Raw genomic sequence first — 19,936 nt, 5'->3', positions numbered from 1 at the left:
ATCCAGGCAGAAAGACCCGCAAGTACACAGGATTCTGGGCGCCAGCTGTGTGTGGTTTCCATGGAAACGTCCCTCCCGGGCCTCCCCGAAGGTTCCGCCCCCCTCGCCGCCAGAGCCAATGACGGACAGGGAGGGTTCTAGCGCGTGCGTAGAGGGCGTCAGCCTTCCAAAGCACCGCCTCGCGGTGTGGGCGGAGCTGGGGCGCGCGTGCGCCCTGTCCTTCGGCGCACGCGCCCTCCCAGCATTCAGCGGGCGCGCGGGCGGCGGGCACCTCAGTCCCGGCTGCTGCGGACCGTGAGCGGACGGAGGCAGCCGGCCGCGGCAGCTGAGGCACCGCGACGCGGACCAGGTGGAGGGAGGGGCCGCCGGTGCACACCCGCCCGCCATGAAGCCCCCCGCAGGTACCGGCTGCTCCTCGGAGCGGCCCCGCTGCCCGGACCCGGGCGTCCCCTCCATCCTCGCGCCTCCCGGGGTCGCGACTCGGGCCTAGGAGCGGAGCCCAGTGACCCTCGAGGGGCTGGAGCCTGGGGGGGATGGGTCGGCGAACCCGGGACCCCGCCCCCTCGGCGGCCGAATGAATGAACCAGCTTTTCCAGCGCTTCACTCATTCAGCCAACTCCGTGCGTGTGGCTTCCGCTGAGCACCGGTCGGGCCCTGGGGGCGGACTCCGGGGGAGACCGTGAGTTCTCGGCGGGGTCCCACAGCCCGAGACAGCCGGCAGAGAAGCGAGCCAGGGCTTTAGGGAGTGGTCGGTGGTGGGGCTGACGGCGCTCCTCTCGAGAGGGCGGTCCCTGAGGGGCTTCTCGGAGGAGGTGGCCTATCAGCCCCGACCCAGCGCGGGAGAAGCAGCTGTGCTGCCCTGACCTGCGGGAGCGCCTCCCCAGGTGGCGGGAACTGCGAGGGCGAAGGCGAGGAGGCAGGTGCACGCGGAGCGCGTTTGGGTAGCAACAAGTCATTTCGGGGAGAACGCAGCTGGGAGTCCCTTTTATTCTAAGGGCAGAGGGGCGTCCTGAAAGGGTTTTCGTTATGGGAGCGATGGGGTGTGCGTCCTGTATTTAGAAAATTGCCCAGGCTGCTGTGTGGTGCCTCCGGAGTTTTCTCTTGCTGGTCTCTCCCCACCCCCCCCCCAGGTTCTTTCTCCAGCCGACTGTGATGATAATTGCATTAATGATAATCATAATTAGGGTTATTCAGGCCTCAGGAGGGCAGGGATGTTACTGGGACAGAGCATGTAGTGGCAAGCTGAACTACACAGGATGAATGCGTCCGCTCCAGTTTTCAGGTCCTAGCTCCTGCGGGAGATTTTGCTGACAGTTCTCAGCGTACACGCATCTCCTACCTTGTCCGAGCTTCCGGAGCCCTTGTTTGCCACCCGATGTAACACAGACCCGCATCTTTCTTCTGCAGTTCTGAAGTCCGCAATGCTCTGCAAGCGGAACGATTTTCCCCAAGCTCGTGGCAGTCAGTTGGCCAGAATATCCGGCCTGCCCTGGCTCAAGAGCCTTTCTTTTTCCCACTTAGTGTATGTCAGTGGTCCTCAGCTGGGGTGATTGCGGCACGCCAGGGGACACTGGGCAGTGTCTGGGGACATCTGTGGTTGTCATGACTGGGGGTGCTCCTGGCATTGAGTGGCTGGGGCCCCAGGGGTGCTGTTCATACCCTACAGTGCCCAGGGTGGACCCCCACCCCAGAGAGCAACCCAGCCACAGATGTTGATAATGTCGTTAAAAAAAACACCCTGCCCTAGAGACGCCAAACACGGGTCCCAGCCGGCAGTACCCTGCAAAGATCCCGTCCCTCTTCAGTATTCACAAAAAGGCGGGTAGTCCAGGACTACTGTGGCCCTGGTCAACTCCCTGCCATGCCAGAGGGGAAAATGGGGCACAAGTGGGTGTTTCCTGGAGCAGCTTCTACTTATTCTGCATTCCATACTCTACTGGGGGGTCACACAAGCCTGTGTTCATTAATTGAAGTAATTTGGGGCAGGTGTGGCCATTTGAGACACACAGGTGCCGCAGGGATGCCATTGGGATGTCTGAGGAAGGAGCATGGAACAGAGGATTGGTAGGATTGGGGCTCAGGGCAGAGGGGACAGCCTGTGGGAAGGCTTGGGAGATACCTTGAAGAAAGCGGGTGTGGCTAGGCACAGACCAGCCGGCCAGACCTGCTAAGCAAGACCCAATAGAGTGTGGATGGTGTAGACCAGGGGTCAGCAAATCAGTCTGCAAAGGGCTTGCTAGTTTAGGCTTGGTGAGTCACTTAGTCTCGTGCAACATCATTTTGACCCTGTGGGCTGTACAAAAACAGGGTGTGTTTTGCTAATCCCTGGTATAAACTCCAGTAAGGGTTGAAGCGGGGTGGAGCCCTGGAAAGGGGGCAGGAAGATCTGACAATCAGATATTTACAAAGGTGGGCGGTGCACAGGATACACTGGCTCACAGGGTTGGAGCCAGGTCAGACTGCACAGGTTTGAATCCCACCTCCGCCACTTGCTGGTGTGAGACTTGAATTCTCTAAATCTCCGGACCTCCATCTGTACAATGGGGGCCACATAGAACCCAGAGTTCAGAACTGCGAATCAGTGAGGGAATGAAAGTAAAACATCTTTACCCCGAACACTGCACAGCAGTTTAAGCGACAGATGTTTTTATAGACCACGGTCTCTTATCCAAAAAGTCTTGGGTGTAGGGACGTTTTAGCAATAAGGAATTTTCCCTATTTTAGGAAAGCAATACAGTGTAAATGTCACATTACATCAAGGGACGTCAGGGGTAGCGCCCTTTAATCGAGTAAGTTAACTCAGATGGAGGTGTATACCAAATATCCACCCCAGCACTGCCGATGTTGGGGCTGGGTCATTGTGGGGTGCCCTTGGGCCTTGCCTACCTGCATGGGGAAACCATGCTCCTGTCCTTGCCCTCCAACCCCTACTTAGTCTAATCCTACTTCTGTCCTTGAAGCAGACACATTCAGTGTGGGGCTCTGTCTTCTCTGTCCAGCCTGTGCAGGAGATGCCCTGGACACAGCGGCCCCGTGCTCCGTGGTGAACTACCTAAGATGGGACCTGAGCGCCCAGCAAATAGGGGAGCTCACTGTGGAGCTCATTGAGCAAACTAAGCGTGTATATGACCAGGTGGGCTCCCAGAAGTTTGAAGACGTGTCCTATGAGAGTACCCTCAAGGCGCTGGCTGATGTGGAGGTGTCCTACACAGGTAAATCCGGGTCAGGATCCAGGCAGGGAGGCAGAAGTGCTCAGGCCTTGGAGCTCCTGGACCCTGGCCGTGGGTGAGGCCTCCTCCTCCCCAGGGGGATGGTGATGGATATAGGAGCTGCCTGGGGGTAAAGGCATCTGCTTGGCAAGAGGCAGCCCGGAGGGCCGCTGGTTCCCCTGTGTGCCCTGCTGCACAGCCTGGCGGACTTAGTTCTCACGGGCTGCGTCATCTGAGGGTCCAGAGCAGGACAGCCTGTCTAACAGCACTCCTCTCTAGGAGCCAGCTCCCGTGCCAGCCTCAAAACCGCAGCCACTCCTTGCTCCTTCTCTCTGAGCAACTGAACTTGGCCCCCTTTGCTTTTCTTCTTCCCCCTGCACTTTGGTAGCTTGATGCCATTAGGTGTCCTCATCACCACCCAACTGGATCCTTCTCTCCTTGGGGTCTGTTTGCTCCCTTTGTGAGGGACGAGGTGCTCAAATAGATGCAGAGCTGCTTGCCTGAGTCCACTCTGTAGAGGTTGATGGTGTGGGGACAAAAGACCAAGACGGGTCTTGCAGCAGAGAACTCTGAGCTGAGGAAACCCTTGCTCCTGGATCTCTAGCAAAAGTCCTTTTTCTGGGAACCTTTGAGAATCTCTGCTGGGGGGTTCTCACGAAGCCTCCCTGTGCCGCGTTTGCTAGATGCCGTGGGTTTCTGTGCTGCCTTCAGGTGGGTGCGCCTCAGTCTTCCCCCCTCATCTCTTTCTAGAGAGGCTCTTGGCAATTGCGTGATGCTAATTCCTGCCTATTGGGCATAGCCCTGCCAGACACCAACTTCACTCCTACAGCCTTTTTTTCTGTCTCCCCACAGTAGCCCAAGGAATTTTATTTTATTTTTAAAGATTTTATGTGTTTGAGAGGAAGAGAGGGCACACGTGTGCATGTGTGCATGACGGAAGAGGGGCAGAGGCAGAGGGAGGAGCAGGGACCCTGATGTGGGACTCGATCTCAGGACCCCAAGATCATGACCTGAGCCGAAGGCAGACGATTAACCAACTGAGCCCCCCCCCCCCCCAGGCTCCCACCCCCCAAGGAGTTTTAAAGGAAACTAAAATTGAATCATGGCATTCCCCCCCGCCAGCCCCTCAGTGTCTTTCCACTGCCCTCCGGACAAAGGCTAGAGTCCTTGATGTTGCTTTCGGTGAGGTTCGCCCCTCTCTGACCTTCCTCAGAGGTGTGAGTGCCTGGCCATGTGGCTGCTTGCACTTGCTCACACTCTCCTGTCTCGGGGCTTCACACACCCCCTGCTTTGGTAGATTTTGGGCTTCTCTGTGATCACAGATTAACTCCCCTCGGCAGCCCCTTCCCGGGCCCCCTCTGCTCTCACGGGCTGCTTGCAAACATCCCACACTCTGCGCGATTTTGTTGTCACACTTGGTGCAGTCACAGGCGCTTGTGAGCCTGTAAATCCCAGACAGACGGATGCTATTTCTGTCCTTTTCACTGTCCTCTCTTGGGCATCCGGCAGCAGGTCTGCCCTGGGGCCACGGGAGCAACCAAGCTGTGATTTGAATACAGGTCTTTCCAATGCAGAGTGTATGCTTTTTAAAACTAAATGCTCCGTGGAGATCTGATTTACATATCATAGAATTTGCTCAAAGCATACATTTCAGTGGTTTTTATATTCAGAGTAATCCATCACCATGTTCTAATTCTAGAACATTCCATCACCCCAAAGGGAAATCCTGTCCCCATCAGCAGTCACTCCCCATCTCCAACCCACCCCCCCATGCCCTGGCCCCCACGAGCCCCCTTCCTGTCTGTGGATGAGCCTGTTCTGGACGTGTCACCCACATAGACTCACACCCCGTGTGGCCTTCTGTGTCTGGTTCCCTCCCTGAGTGTCGTGGGCTCGGGGTCCGTCCCCGGGGCAGCGTGCGTGGGCGCCTCGCTTCTGTTCACAGCCAACTGACATGCTGGTGTGTGGGGGACACGTTGAGTTTGTCCGCCCACCTGTCAGTGGACATTTGGGTCATGTCCACTTGGGTTATTCACGGTCCTGTTGCTGTGAACACATGTGATTTTTGTGTGATTGCATGTAGGCACCTAGTGGTATGTTGTCCGGTCAGGCGGTGATTGTTAAAGCTTACATTCTCACAACCACCCATGCTTCCTCTGTTTAACGAAATGCGAGTGTGCTTTGTAAGTTAGAAAATTGTTTATGAATTTAAAATGCTGCCATCAGCAGCCGTGGCTCTTTTTCTGGAATCGAGTTATTTTAGCCTCTCTAGATCTTGTCACACTTCTCTGTTACGGTCCTTCTTTCCTTGGAGTTTGGGAGTTGAGTCTGTTTCCATTGGACTATGAGATCCCCGAGGACATGGATGACCAACCATGCCCCTTTCTTCCTTCCGGCACCCAGCCCAGGGCCCAGTGTGGAGAACGTTCACTGAACAGATCGGCAGATGTGGATGAGCTACGTGCCTGGCGGGGTGAGGTTGGTATGTGCCAGTTTCTACCTGGGGCCTATTTTCACACCTGTCCCGTTCTCCCCCCGTTTCAGTTCAGAGGAATATCCTTGACTTCCCGCAGCACGTTTCTCCATCTAAGGACATTCGGATGGCCAGCACAGAGGCGGACAAAAAGCTGTCTGAGTTTGATGTGGAGATGAGCATGAGGCAGGATGTGTACCAGAGGATTGTCTGGCTGCAGGTGAGGATGCAGCGAGGTACCAGGCATGTTGGAGGTAGACACCGGGGGGTACAGACTGGCGTCCAGATGGGCACTACTGGATCAGAATCTCTTTAGACTTGATCATTCTGTTCCTCAGACTTTGGAAGGTGGGGAGCTGAGGGGCCCTGGGGGTGGCCGGTGGGGACCACTGCATGGCAGGGCACGTGCACTTAGGGCCACTGAACCATGCGTTTAAGAACGGCTGAGGTGGTGAGTTTTGTGTTTTGTTTTACCGCAGTAAAGAAACATGAGAGAATGACAGAGATAAATGCAGAGGAACGCAAACAATAGAGCCTAAAACGCGTAGGACTTTGTAAGCCTTTCCTGCACCCACCACATGGTTTCGTTTTCCTGACCTCGAGGGGTGCTCCGTAGGGCTGGTGCCCTGCCTCCTGGGTCTTGGCCGCTGGTGTGGGAGTGAGCCGTGGAGGTGGACAGTGGCGCTCCTGTCTGTTACCTTAGCGCTTGCGTCTCCTCGGTCAGGAGAGCCCACCAGCGTGCTCTGGTGCAGGCCTGGGCGGGCGGCCTGTGGAAGCACCAGCAGCATTTTCTGTATTTAGTTGTAGCTTTGAGACTTTTGTAGGTGTGTGTGCAGTCGTGAGAAAGAATTCAGAGAGCACCTGTCTATCCTTTGCCCCATTTCCCCCAGCGTAACGCTTTGCGAAACCAGTCACTACCACCACCAGGATGATGACCTTGAGGCCACCCACCATTCTCCTTCCCATTTAACCATTCACCTGTGGGAGGTGCCCCGGGCCGGCTTTAGTTTGGGTTGTTCCCAGGAAGCGCGCGCTCGCGGACAGGTTTTGTGTGAACGTAAATCTTCATGTGTCTGGGGCGGACGCCCAGGAGTGCCCTTGCCGAGTCGGACGGTGGTCGTAACTGGTCTCCCCGGCGGCCGCACCGTCTCACGTTCCCTGCAGTGAGGTTTGCGCGTGTGCCTCGGTCTCCTGCCGCCTCACCAGCACCTGGCGGCGCCTCCGCTTTCCCTCATACAGAACTGTGGTTGTCTTGCTCTAGGAGAAAGTTCAGAAGGACTCACTGAGGCCAGAGGCCCTGCGGTACCTGGAGCGACTGATCAAGCTGGGCAGGAGGAATGGGCTGCACCTGCCCGAGGACACTCAGCAAGTGAGTACCAGCTGTCGGGGCTGGGGTGGGCCCCCCTGCTTGCGCGTGGCGTCAGAGAGCCCAGCCTATGGCTGGGTGCCCACCTCTCTGCTGCCTCCGTTCTGGGGAGGGAGGTCTGTCTGGAGTAGGTCTGCCTTTGCACCCACCTGCTCTGGATTCTCCAGGGTTATGGTGTGCGCTCCCTCAGCCACAGAGAGGGCGCGGTGCAGGGGGCACACCTCATCGGTCCCCTCCGTGACTTCAGTGCGGTGGCGTTAAGGAAGAGCTCACTGTGGCTGGGGGCCTCTGTTCTCCATACCCGCTACAACGGCATGGCTTCCCTCTGACACCACACGTGTGGGGGTTCCCGCATCACTCACCACTCTGTGACACCAGCAGGTGTCCTACAGTCAGACTCGAACACACTTACCTGGAGGCGGTGTGATCCAAGTGGTTCTCTCGCCTTCTGACTGACCAGTCTGGGTCAGAGGTTCCCACCACCTTTTCCTCACGCTCAAGTCATTTACTAGAGCCGCTCACAGAACTCAGGAAAAGCTTGCTTACTACTGCTGACTTACCGTAAAGGGTATAACCTGGAACGGCAAGGTCTGGGGGGTAGGCACGGAGCTCTGCCCCCCTCCGTGTGCACCACGCCGGAAGCTCTCTGAACCCCATCCTTTAGGAGTTCTATGGGCAAGGTCTGGGGGAGAGGCACGGAGCTCTGCCCCCTTCTGTGTGCACCATGCCGGAAGCTCTCTGAACCCCGTCCTTTAGGAGTTCTATGGGGGCCTCATTGTGTACGCATGACTGATTAAACTACTGGTGATTGATTGAACCTGCAGCCTCCGGCCCCTCTCCCCTCCCAGGGTAGCAGGGGGTGCCACCAGCCCCCATCCTCAGGGGCTTTCCAAAAGTCATCTCGTTAATATGCATTCGACTGTGGTTGAAAGGGGCTGGTGGTAAGCAACACGATGGGCCCCACTCCTCTGTCACTCGGGCTGTTGCAGTTTCTTGTTACCACAGAAGAAATTCCAAGGGTTTTAGGAGCTGTGTGCCGGGAATGGGGACGAAGACCAAATACACATTGCTTATCGTAAGTCCCAGCCTCACAGATGGCATCTCCTGCGTTCTGGCCTGGATCAGCGGGCGAGCAGGGCCGTGCCTGCCCCCTGTCCTGTGGTTAATCACTGAGGATCTTTGTTCCCCCCATTCCCTCCCCGTTTTCTCTGCCAGGCAGCCACGTAAAGGAGATGGCTGGGCTGTGGGCTCTGGACTGGCTCGTTGGCACATAACAGGTGCCCTTAAGGGTGAGCTGTTTACCATCCCCAGGAACTGGCCACCCCTCCCGGTCAGCGAGACCCCCAGATGGGAAAGCACCAAGACAGGAAAGACACAGTTAATGCCGACACTAGGTCCGTGCCCAGAGCTCAGCGACTGTCCCTCTTGTCACTTAGAACGGACGCCAGCACCTCTAGCTTGTGGTTGAAGAAACCAGGACTCCAAGGGCTGAGGCATGTTTGTTAACACCAGTGCCGGTGAGGGGCGCCCGGCTGGCTCAGTCGGTAGAGTGTGCGACTCTTGCTCTTGGGGTCATGAGTTCAGCCCCACGTTGGGTGTGGAGGTCGCTTAAAAAGAAAAATCTTTTTTTTTTTAATACGTTTCTTTTTTTAATTAATATGTTTTTTTGGGAGAGAGAGTTGGCGTGCGCATGAGCCAGGGAGGCGCAGAGAATCTCAGGCAGACTCCCCGCTGAGCATGGAGCCCTGCATGGGGCTTGATCCCAGGACCCTGAGATCATGACCTGAGCTGAAACCAAGAGTCAGACACTCAACCAACTGAGCCACCCAGGTGCCCCCGTAAAAATAAGAAACTTAAAAACAAAAACAAGAAAACCAGTGCCAGTGGGACTGGAGTCCGATTCCATCGCGGGACTGTGGGACCCAGAGCCCAGTGCGGCGCCTCCGCTCCAGCAGGTGCAGGTGCTATGCTCGGCTAGAGCGACGGCAGCAGAGCTGCCGTTTTCATTTTTTATAAAGTAGGCTCCACACCCAACGTGGGGCTTGAACCTACGACCCTGAGATCGAGTCACGTGCTCCCCTGACTGAGCTGGCCAGGTGCCCCACAGTTCTTACAGCTCCATCACGTTGTTGAAAGGCCGGCGTGTGTGCATGGGGGGGCCGCACAGACGGTGACTTGGGGGCCACCTTGCCGGAAAGGACACGGAGCACCATGTGGAGCCGGGGCAGGGGGCTGGGTGGGGGCCCCGGAGCGTTGTCTCGTTCTGCGAAGGCACGTGCTGTTTCCCTGCCGCATCTCAGAACTGTAAGTGGCTCGGCTTCGGTGAGATGAGCAAGTGAGGGCTGGGGCCAGCGAGGCCCAGTGCGCCTGTGTGGGCTGGTTCTGAGCCAGGGTCTCGCCCAAGGAGCCCCGCGTTGCCCGCAAAGCTGTCAGGCACACTTGCCCTGCCCCGCCCCCCTGTCCTGCTAGCGCAGAGCCTCTGTCGTCAGGCCCAGGGCTGGGCTCGGCTCCAGGCCCCCCGGAGGTGGCGGTGGGCCCACATTGTGGCCCCATGGCACCCCCTCCTGCGCCGCGCCTCGCCCCCCTCAGAAGTTTCCACGTTGAGGCTTAGCCCTGCTGCTCTGTCAAAATGTCCGAAAGCCTAGGCTGCGGACTCTGAAGGTAGTAGGGTCCAGAATGCTCTTGGCTGGGGACACGTAACCGATGGGGACGCTAGCCGAGGTCCCCAGGGTCTCCAAGGCCGCTCAGTATGGAAGCCCGTGTCTGTGTTCCGTTGGCGCCATGCACAGCAGTGTTAGAACCTGATGTCTGTGTCTTTTCCGTCCCTCTTCTCGCCTCCCTTGTCTCTCCTGCCCGTAGGGAGGGGGCCCCCAGCCCTGGTGGAAGCACTCCACTCACAGCTGTGCTCCTCCCTCCAGAAAATCAAGAGCATTAAGAAGAAGCTGAGTCTTCTGTGCATCGACTTCAACAAGAACCTGAACGAGGACACGACCTTCCTGCCACTCACGCGAGAGGAGCTGGGTACTGGCGGGGGATGCAAGTGGGGGCGGGGGGCTGATTCGCGGCCTCAGGACCCTTGCAGGCCGTGGCCACTACCCGCAGGCTTCCGAAGTGCGGGGACGTCTGTGTCCCACCGCCCTGGGCGAGGGGCTTTCTTCCCTTGGAGCAGTCAGCACTTTCTAGATCCTTCCTCGAGCAGTGCCCGAAGCGCTGGGTCAGGCCGCTGAGTTAGCCAGGATTTCCCCTTTGAGGCCCACGCCCCCACCTGCTGCTTTTCTCGTTTGAATCTTGTAAGAGGATCAGATAGACTCAATCCCAGCTGGTTCTTTTTCCCACACCTGGCTGTAGGTGGGAATTACGAAAGGTTGGGGCCGAGGTGTCTTTTTTAATTTGTAGTCTTTGCTTCTCTTGCCCCAACTGTTTCATTTAAAAAAAACTTGACACTGTGGGGAAAGTTGTAAGGACCGTATCGTGGGAAGCCCTGTGCCCTCGGCGTCCCCAAGCTGACGGTGCACCTTCTGTCCTTTCCGTGGACACTGCCACACATATGTTCCGCCCGCTGTGGGAGAGTCGTGTGTAGGCCTGTGAGCCTTCCCCAGGAGTGCACCTCGCACTCGGAACGGCCGCATCGTGGAGAACACAACCCGTGTCCCCCTGCGCCGCCGGCCCGGGGACAGTCCTTGTATCCTCTCCGCCGTCGCGTCCGCTCACGGAGCACCCGTCACATGGAGTTTTCCTGGCTCTTTAGGCTCCTTTTCCGATGAGCCGCCCCTCAGCCGTTCACACAAGTGTTGTCATCTCTCCTGACGTGGACGCTTTTGAAAAGCCCAGGCCCCGGTTTTGCTGCTGCCTGGGGGCTGGCCGTGCCGGGCCTCGTGGCCAGAGCTCCCCCGCCCCGCCCCGCACCTGGAGGCCCCCGAGGGCAGCTGGCTTGCAAAGGGGCCCACAGCGGCGGGCCTTCCCAAGCAGGGGCTTGCAGGTCGGTCAGTGCTGCCCTCTGCTGCCCTTTGTTCTGGTTCGGTCCCTTCCGTGCCTGGGCCTCAGGCGGCACGTCCCCCCACGTGGCTCCCCGTGTAAGGACACGCGCCCGCTGTGTTTCCTGGCCAGAGGAGGATCCGGGTCTCGAATTCGGCTGACAAATTTGCTTGCCCACACCCTCGCATGGGCCGGCTTTTCGGCCCATTTGTCTAGCTCAAGGGGCCTCCTGTGGAGCAGAGCGGGGCTCAGAGGGCAGAGGCGGTGACCGCGGCCAGGACGGCCTGGGCGGCCGGCCTGTGGGTCCTGCTGAGCAAGGGTGTGGCGCGTGTTGATTTCCTTCTGCTTGCCAAAGGGAGAGTTGGTGTTCCTTTACAGGGTCTCGGACAGCATGTCTCTCACTCTGTCCCCTTCCCCCTGAGTCTCCGCTGCTCGGGGAAGGCGCTCCTCTGCCGGGTGTCTCCCTGGGCTGCAGCCCCTCCCGTGTGCTGCTGGGTGAAGCTCCCGCTAATGGTCTTCTGACCCCGTCGTTGCTGTGCGTTTGTGTGCTGGTCTCTCGAGTCAGCACCTCCCCCCAATAGTGGATTTATCTGCAGTGGCGGTGTGGACAGAGGCCCCGTTACTCCCGGGGTTGTGGTCTCTGCTGTCCCTGTTTTGATGCTCAGATTGTCCCAGTTCCACTTCAAGAGCCTCTGCAGCTTGAAGTGTCCCTGTTACTCTGTGAGCACTTTCTTTGAGACTTGGGTTCCAGGCTCCTTTTGTCCCCACCCTGGCCTGGGCGGCTGTTTAGAAACCGCGATGTGGGTACCGGGCGTGCCCGTTGCTGCTGTGGGCCTGTCGTTCCCAGGCCCTGTCCCAGAGTTAGGAAACGGGCATCTGCACACGCGCACACGTGCACACGCCCGTGCACGCAGCGAGCACTGCCCACCCTGCCGCCCAGCATCCCTTCTCACCTGTCCGGAGGGCCCCGGGTGAGCTGGCCTTGGAAGGAGCTGTGGGCCAGGTCGGAGCCGGGGCTGTGGTGGCCCCTGGAGGTTTTCAGTCTGAGGTGATGCACCCGGATCTCTGTCTTAGGAGGACAGTTCGGCGCAGGGAGCCGGGTGGGGGCCTTTGCAGAAGTTCGGCCCATCAGGAGGGCGAGGGTGGCATCTCTCCACCCCTGGTGTCGCTGTTGGGGGAGGGACGAGGGAAGAGACTGCAGTTCCCGGAAGCCCCCTGTGTCGGGGTTGAGCCGAGGGGAGCTTTTCCTCCCTGGGAGCCCTGGTGGGAAGGGCAGCAGCACTCCGTCTTCCCAGAGGGGCTCAGGGCAGAGTGGGGAGGCCGTGCCCGGCGCCCTGTTCCCCGTAGGCTCCCAGTCCTACGTGCTGGGAGCACGCATGCTTCCAGCCCCAGCTGCACGGGCCTGGCAGCTTCTCGGGCCTGTGGCAGGCGTGGCTTTGTTCCCGCAGGAGGCCTCCCGGAGGACTTTTTGAGCTCGCTGGAGAAGGCTGGGGATGACAAGTTGAAAGTCACCCTCAAGTACCCACATTATTTTCCCCTCCTGAAGAAATGCCACGTGCCTGAGACCAGGAGGAAGGTGGAGGAGGCCTTTAACTGTCGCTGCAAGCAGGTGGGAGGGCAATGCCTGGAAGTCGCGGGGCCTGTCCTGTCTGCCTGGTGCCTCCTGGGCCGGGCTCGGGGGTCGGCAAGCCCCGGGCGAGCTCAGCCTGCCCCTCCCAGACTTCCATGCCGGGGCTGGCTCTGGCTCTGGGCCCGGGGCCACAGCTCAGGGTCTTAACCCTTCCCCAAGCCAGTTCCGTGTCTGTGTGACCATCCGCTGCTCCCGCGCCTTAGCTTCGGTCATCCCCTCTCTCTCTCTCCAGTGGCGTTGCTGGGGCTTGAGCTGGGGTCTGCAGACGCGCCCTCCCCTTTTCTGTGTCTTGTGTGGTGGCCTGGGCCCTCTAACTGCGGCCTGGGGCGTGTCTTCAGCGCACAGACATCCATTCCCACACAGACGCTTGTGTTTGTGTCCACGCCGCAGTGTGGCCTCGCTTCTCCTGTTCAGTGTCTCCAGCAGACGGGGGTGAGCTCCCCGTGCACAGTGCCCCCTGTGGCTCACCTGGCCCCACATTGCTCTCCACTCACGGCCTTCAAACCCTTCACGGTCACACCCTTTCTGGATCCAGAAGGGACCTGAGGATTAATAGATGCATGTGTTATGGCAGGACCACAGGGCAGCCATGGAAACCTAGGCCATGGGAAGGGGGGGTGGGGACGAGATGCAGCTGGCTGGGTCCTGGCATTCCAGAACTGTGCTGGCCACGGGACCCAAGTGGGAGGTGGTGGGCCTGGCGCCCACAGAGCTGGTCGTTGGTCGGTTCCAGGAGAATTGTGCGATCCTCAGAGAGCTGGTGACCCTCCGGGCCCAGAAGTCCAGACTGCTGGGATTCAGCACGCATGCCGACTACGTCCTGGAGATGAACATGGCTAAGAGCAGCCAGGTGGTGGCCACTTTCCTAGGTAACCCTTTGCCTCCCCCAGCCTCCCGCCGTGGGTTCCAGGAGTGGGGTTCAGGTTATTCTTGCCTGCAATGTGGTGAGGCCTCCGAGAGCCACATTCTGTCCACCCTACAGTGGGAATCCTAACACCTCCCTGACCCCTGTTCAGCCTCAAGGGGCTCGAACCTGATGGCCAAGCGTAGGGCTCTGGGGTGAGCCTGCGTCTGCCCCTGCGCTGCTGCATCCTGGTGTGAGCTCTGGGCAAGCATCCCCACTCTGGCCATCCTTTCCTGCTCGTGGAAGGAGACCGAGGGGCCCCTGCCCGCACCCCCACCTGCTGCAGGGCGATGTCTGTCTGGCTTGTGCCGGCAGTCTGGCCTTGCAGGTGGGATGCTGGCGCCATCGTGCTGCGGACCGGGGCTGGCGGGGGAGCCGCCGCAGGGTAGCCTAGCCGCCTCCTCTGCCCTCCCCAGATGAGCTGGCCCAGAAGCTGAAGCCCCTGGGGGAGCAGGAGCGGGCCGTGATCCTGGAGCTGAAGAAGGCCGAGTGCGAGAAGCGGAGCCTGGACTTTGACGGGCGCATCAACGCCTGGGACATGCGCTACTACATGAACCAGGTGGAGGAGACCCGCTACAGCGTGGACCAGAACCTGCTCAAGGAGTACTTCCCCATGCAGGTGGTCACCAGGGGCTTGCTCAGCATCTACCAGGAGCTGCTGGGGCTGACCTTCGACCTGGAGGAGAGCGCCACCGTGTGGCATGAGGACGTGAAGCTGTACTCCGTGAGGGACTCGGCCTCAGGGAAGGTCATTGGCAAGTTCTACCTGGACCTCTACCCAAGGTGCGGGTGAGCCCGGAGACCCTTCCTTGCACCTCAGCGTTCCCGTCTGTGGAACGGGTTGTGGGGCTGCCGCGGTGCAGGGCCGGGTGAGGGGCCCGGAGTGCTCACTGCCCAGGGAGGGGGGTGCCCAGGAGGTTCCGCCTGAGCCGTGGGACGGAGTGTGGGGCAGGCCCCCGGCTGCCGAGGAGCAGGTTTGAGCTGCTCTGTGCAGGTGCCTGGGCTGGCAGATGGGTCGGTTAGGGGCTCCGGGGGGTCAGGAGCCCTGTGGGCCAGGCGGTGTGTGCCGCAGATCCCTGGCTGGGCCCGACCCTGCCTCCGTCCCCAGGGAAGGGAAGTACGGGCACGCGGCCTGCTTCGGCTTGCAGCCAGGCTGCCTGCGGCACGACGGGACCCGCCAGATCGCCATCGCGGCCATGGTGGCCAACTTCACCAAGCCTACCCCAGACGCCCCGTCCCTGCTGCAGCATGACGAGGTGGAGACCTACTTCCACGAGTTCGGGCACGTGATGCATCAGCTCTGCTCTCAGGTGGGTGCAGGGGCCTCGGGGACGGGGGCGGTGCTGGCGGTTGGTGCGTCTGGAGGCAGCCGCCTCCCTGGACGGCGCCCTGCTCCCTGGGTCACCACCGAGCCCTGCAGACGGCTGGCTCACTGGATAGAAATGTGTCTCAGCGGGGCTGGGGGTCTGCAGTCAGGGTCAGTGGTGCCCGCAGCCGCTGTCTCCTCACGCCCTCACACCATTGTCCCTCTGTGTGTGTCTGTGTCCTTCTCTTCTCCCATAAGGTTGCTGGTCATTGGGTTAGGGCCACCCTAACTCGTTTTAAGCTGAATGTTTCAGTGATCGTTAGTTTACCAAGTCACGTAGCCATCACTGCTACCCAGAATTTTTTTTTAAGATTTTATTTATTTGCGAGAGAGAGAATGAGAGACAGAGAGCAAGAGAGGGGGAGGGTCAGAGGGAGAAGCAGACCCCCCGCCGAGCGGGGATCCCGATGCGGGACTCGATCCCGGGACTCCAGGATCATGACCCGAGCCGAAGGCAGTCGCTCAACCGACTGAGCCACCCAGGCGCCCATACCCAAACGTTTTGAAACATTTCCGTCACCAGAAAGAGCCTTCATCCCTTGTAGTTGTCCCCCCCCGGCCCCCCCGAGCCCCCTTCCCGTCCGCGGATGAGCCCATTCTGGACGTGTCACCCACGTGGACTCACACCCTGTGTGGCTTCTGTGTCCGGTTCCCTCCCTGAGCGTCGTGGGCTCGGGGTCCGACCCCTGGGCCGCGCGTGTGGGCGCCTCACCCTTGTTTTTGGCTGAGTAACATGCCTGTGCGTGGGATGCGCTGAGAAGTGTGTTTTGAGCAGAGGGTTTGACTTTGGTGTTCAGTGCACTGCCTTTTTTATTTCATGGTTTTCACTTTTTGTGTCTTGTTGAAGAGATCATTTTCTTCTAATTTTCCTTTTCTAGAAGTCTGGGTTTTAGCTCTTTGTGTCTGTCTATCGTCCACTGTGCGATAAGTGTCGTCTCAGGGTGACGGCGCTCAGCGCTCCTCAGGGCAGGGCGGCGTCTGCAGTCCTGGGGCCTGTGTGCCCTGGCCGCCTTGCCCTGTCCACACTCCCCTCGCCTCTGCCTGCCTCCGCGCTGCATGCCCACGGGGTATGTCCCGGATCTGGAACGTTCTTTTGCCAGTGACTCCCATGGCTCCCTCATTTCCTTCAGGTCTTTGCAGAGACACGTGCTCACTGTTGGCAGTTCTGTAAAGTCGCCGCAAGCACAGTTCGCAGATACCGAAGCAGGGCTCCCGTGGGAACACAGGGTTGGGTCCCTCGGGTCGTGCATGTTTCTGTTTACAGACACCTCCGGTAGGTGCTGCTGGTCTGTCACACTGAGCTCCCAGCCGACCACGCTGTAGCTCACGCATCTGACCGCGGGCTGTCCCTGCACATCACGGCCTTCTTGCCCTCAGGAAAGCCGGAAACCACTTCAGCGTGGCAGTTGGGATCCATTTTATTTGTTTTTAAAGATTTTATTTATTTATTTGAGAGACAGAGTGAAAGTGAGCACAAGCAGGGGGAGTGGGAGGGGGAGAAGCAGGCTTCCCACCGAGCAGGGAGCCTGATGTGGGGCTCGATCCCAGGACCCCGAGATCATGACCTGAGCCGAAGGCAGACGCTTCACCGCCTGAGCCGCCCAGGCGCCCCTGTTGGGATCCGTCTAAACAGCCCAATCGCTTACAAAAACATAAAAACGGGGGGGGGGGGGGCTCTCAACAGAGCATGAAAGGACACTTGTTCACAGAGCTGAAGCTCAGAGGCGGAGCGTTAAAGGACCACGAAGCGCCACAGGTGTTGGTCTTGGGTTGGGAATTTTAGCAAGTAGGCGAAGTCACAGATAAGGCCTGTGCGTAACGAGGCCCAACATTCGTCCTCTCCCGTTCTGCCCCCCTCCGGGCCTTGAAGGGACGTGCCCGGGTGGCCCCCAGAGCTGAGCTCTACACGGCTTCAGGAGAACGGCTGAGCTAACAGTGGAGAAAGCACAAGGTGCCTCCAGCACCACCATCCACATCCTGTGGCTTCCAGGCCCGCGCCTTTGGGGTCTAGGGCTTTTTTGAGAGCGTTGGCTTTGTGGATGAGGAAGGGAACCCAGGTGGCCAGCCGGGGATGGGCGTGCTCCCCGCCTCCGTGTGTCCTGGGCTGAGAAGGCTGTTAGCAGCGCCCAGGAGCCTCCGCTGCCCCCCGTCCCAGGCCCTGGGGCTCGCGCAGCCTGTGCCTGTGAGGAGAGCAGAGCGTATCCCGTGCCCCGGCAAGGCCGGCAGCTGGCAGCTGGCCCGGCAGGGTCCAGACCTCCCTGCAGCCCTGCCCGCCCCCACAGGCGGAGTTTGCCATGTTTAGCGGGACGCACGTGGAGCGGGACTTCGTGGAGGCACCTTCTCAGATGCTGGAGAACTGGGTGTGGGAGAAGGAGCCGCTGCTCAGGATGTCCCAGCACTACAAGACGGGCAGCGCCATCCCCCAGGAGCTGCTTGAGAAGCTCATCAAGTCTCGGCAGGCCAACACAGGTGCCCACTGGGGGCCGCCCAGGGCCCGCCCTCCCTCCCTCCTACCCGGGGCCGCCCTCCTGCCCGGGGCCTCCGGGAGGCCTTGGCCCCGAGGTTGGGGGCGCGGGGGAGGCCAGGCGCGTGCCTTCTTGTGAGGGAGTACAGAGCCGGCTTCCCTGTCTCCATCCGCCCGTCAGGTCTCTTCAACCTGCGCCAGATCGTACTGGCCAAGGTGGATCAGGCCCTGCACACCCAGACGGCTGCAGACCCAGCGGAGGAGTACGCCCGCCTCTGCCAGGAGATCCTTGGGGTCCCAGCCACGCCAGGTAGCCGCTTGCAAGGGTCCCAGCCGTTCCCGGAGGCAGAAGGATCTAGTGACGTGTGGAGGGAGTCAGGCCAGTCTCTAGGTGGTGGCTGAGGCCCGGGAGGAAGCAGACGGCCTCTGGCCCCCTTGCCGCTTGGTGTTCCTGGGCCTGTGGGCTCCAGCGTGTGGCTGGCAGCTGGTGGGTGTGAGCAGCTCCATCCCTTCTTGCCGTCCCTCCTTCCGCTCAGGCTGTATGCCGCTTCCCTCCCCGCCAGCCCCCGAACTCCCTCAGCGGTGCCCTCCCGCACCCTGCTCTGGAATAGGCCTGGGAGGTGCCGCAAAGAGCAGGGATGTCCTACCCTGGAGGCAGAGAGGAGATCAGGTTGTGATGCCTGTCCTTGGGCGTTCTTGAAAGTGCTGGGTGAACACGTGTGAAAATCGGGATTTCAGCGTAGGGGGTATGGCGTTGCTTTATTCTACAAGCACTTAAAAATCCCTTCAAAAGTTTAACCAGGGCGTGCTTTCCACCGTATGGGCGTGCCTTGATTTATCCTTTTGTGTGAACTCTTCAGCGTCAGCAGGTAGCTGAGCCAAGTTGTCCAGCTACCACTTTCTTGTGGGGCCCGTTCCTCTCCTCCTGGGTGTGTGGGTCACCTCTGATGGGGCTGATTTGAGGCTCCCTTCTCCCGGCAGCGGGCACTGAGGGGGCTGGGGGATGGGGGGCCGCAGTGAGAGCCGTGCCACGTCTGTCCCAGGGACCAACATGCCTGCGACCTTCGGCCACCTGGCAGGTGGCTATGATGCCCAGTACTACGGCTACCTGTGGAGCGAGGTGTACTCCATGGACATGTTCCACACACGCTTCAAGCAGGAGGGCATCCTCAACGGCAAGGTGAGGGCAGGCCAGCCACTCAGTGGGAGGGGGCACCCGCCTGCGGAGGGAGCAAGTGACCTTTCGGCACTGCTCCCTGCTGCCCGGGACCAGGGGAGGGGAGCGGGGACACCTGCTGGTCTTCGCTGGGTCCTCCTGGGGCTGGGGCTCAGCCAGCTCTCCAGACCTGTGTTCTGTCACCGCAGAAGCTCAGCCGCCTGTGCCGTGGGCTCGGCTGGGGCTTCAGCCTCTGTGACGTGAAGGGCCTCGCGGTGTTGTGAATGGGTGGGGTTCTGCACGCACGTGCTCGTGCACATGCTTGTGAATAACACTCGTGTGCTTGCGCGTGCATGTTCTCTCTGATGCTGATGCAGGCACCCACGAGCCCACTTGTGGCCGGGAGGGGATGCTCGAGGACTGATCACCCCCACCCCATTCCCAGCAGGTTGGCATGGACTACAGAAGCTGCATCCTGAGGCCCGGGGGTTCCCAGGACGCCAGCGTCATGCTGAAGCTCTTCCTGGGCCGAGACCCCAAGCAGGACGCCTTCCTCCTGAGCAAAGGGCTGCAGGTGGACCGCAGCGAGCCAGCAGCCTGCTGACGCACCAGAGCCCTGCCGGCCCCGGGCCAGCCCACCCCAGCCCCACCCTAGCTCCTGCCGCCCTGTTGCCTTAGCCCCCAGTCGGGAAACGGGGTGGCCTGCAGCTCAGGGTGGGGGGTGGGGGCAGGGTGAGGAGAGGGGGTGTTCGTCCTCCCCATTCATTCCTCCTGTCCAGTCTCCTCGGTGGTCGGCCTGGGCTGGTGGGGTCTTATCCTCGAGATGCCTGGGAAACTGTCCCGTCAGGCCCGCCGATTTGTTGCACTAATCCATCCCCTTCTTGGGAAGTTTTCTGAGTGAAAAGATGGTGGTTCTTTGAAATGCAGCCATTAAAAAAAAAAAAAAAAATGAAGGAAGAGACTGTTGGCCTGGTCTCTGACTCTTGTGCTTCTACCGCAGACCAGCGGACTATCCGTTGTCACATGGGGGTGACGTGCCGGTGAGCCCGTCACCCCCGGATGTGCTTGGCCATCAGCCCTCAGGCCAGGGACATGGGGCGGTCGAAGGCTGGCGCGTTCTGGATTGTGACGGGTTGGGGTCTCTGGGAGCCGGCTGAGCTGTCAGACTGTGTGCAGGGGTGGGGGTGCCGATGGGAATTGCGGAACCGGCGTGCCACTACCGCTCACCAGGAGGGGTCTGTTTCCCGCCGACCTCCCCCCTCCCTGTGCGGCCCCGGCCCACGTGGACCAGGCTCAGCTCTTCCAGGAAGCTGGGAGGCCACGCCCGCCCTGGGGCCCTGGAGCCCCCCCACTGGGCACAGCTCCTGTCCCGGCCCCTTGGCCAGGCCTAGGG

At 60.0% G+C, this 19,936-nt stretch overlaps 1 protein-coding gene across 2 annotated transcripts; it reads left to right on the top strand.

Annotated features, from left to right (window-relative positions):
* The first annotated feature begins 277 nt into the window (after window positions 1–277).
* Window positions 278–19,473, top strand: THOP1 (thimet oligopeptidase 1). Of its 2 annotated transcripts, none has more exons than XM_021704973.1 (13): window positions 278–401; window positions 3,000–3,212; window positions 5,754–5,902; window positions 6,944–7,051; window positions 9,967–10,069; window positions 12,472–12,632; window positions 13,387–13,522; window positions 13,974–14,340; window positions 14,666–14,867; window positions 17,206–17,392; window positions 17,569–17,697; window positions 18,431–18,567; window positions 18,992–19,473. In XM_021704973.1, exons 1-13 carry the CDS (start codon window positions 386–388, stop codon window positions 19,145–19,147), a joined length of 2,064 nt encoding a protein of 687 aa, XP_021560648.1. In that variant the 5' UTR covers window positions 278–385; the 3' UTR covers window positions 19,148–19,473. The 2 variants fall into 2 exon arrangements, with proteins under 2 accessions (XP_021560648.1, XP_021560647.1); XM_021704972.1 differs by having other exon boundaries at window positions 18,989–19,466.
* Window positions 19,474–19,936: the final 463 nt, after the last annotated feature.

Source organism: Neomonachus schauinslandi, chromosome 1 (assembly GCF_002201575.2).
Source record: "Neomonachus schauinslandi chromosome 1, ASM220157v2, whole genome shotgun sequence".
Classification (NCBI taxonomy): Eukaryota; Metazoa; Chordata; class Mammalia; order Carnivora; family Phocidae; genus Neomonachus; species Neomonachus schauinslandi.
This window is presented reverse-complemented; position numbering and strand designations above follow the sequence as displayed.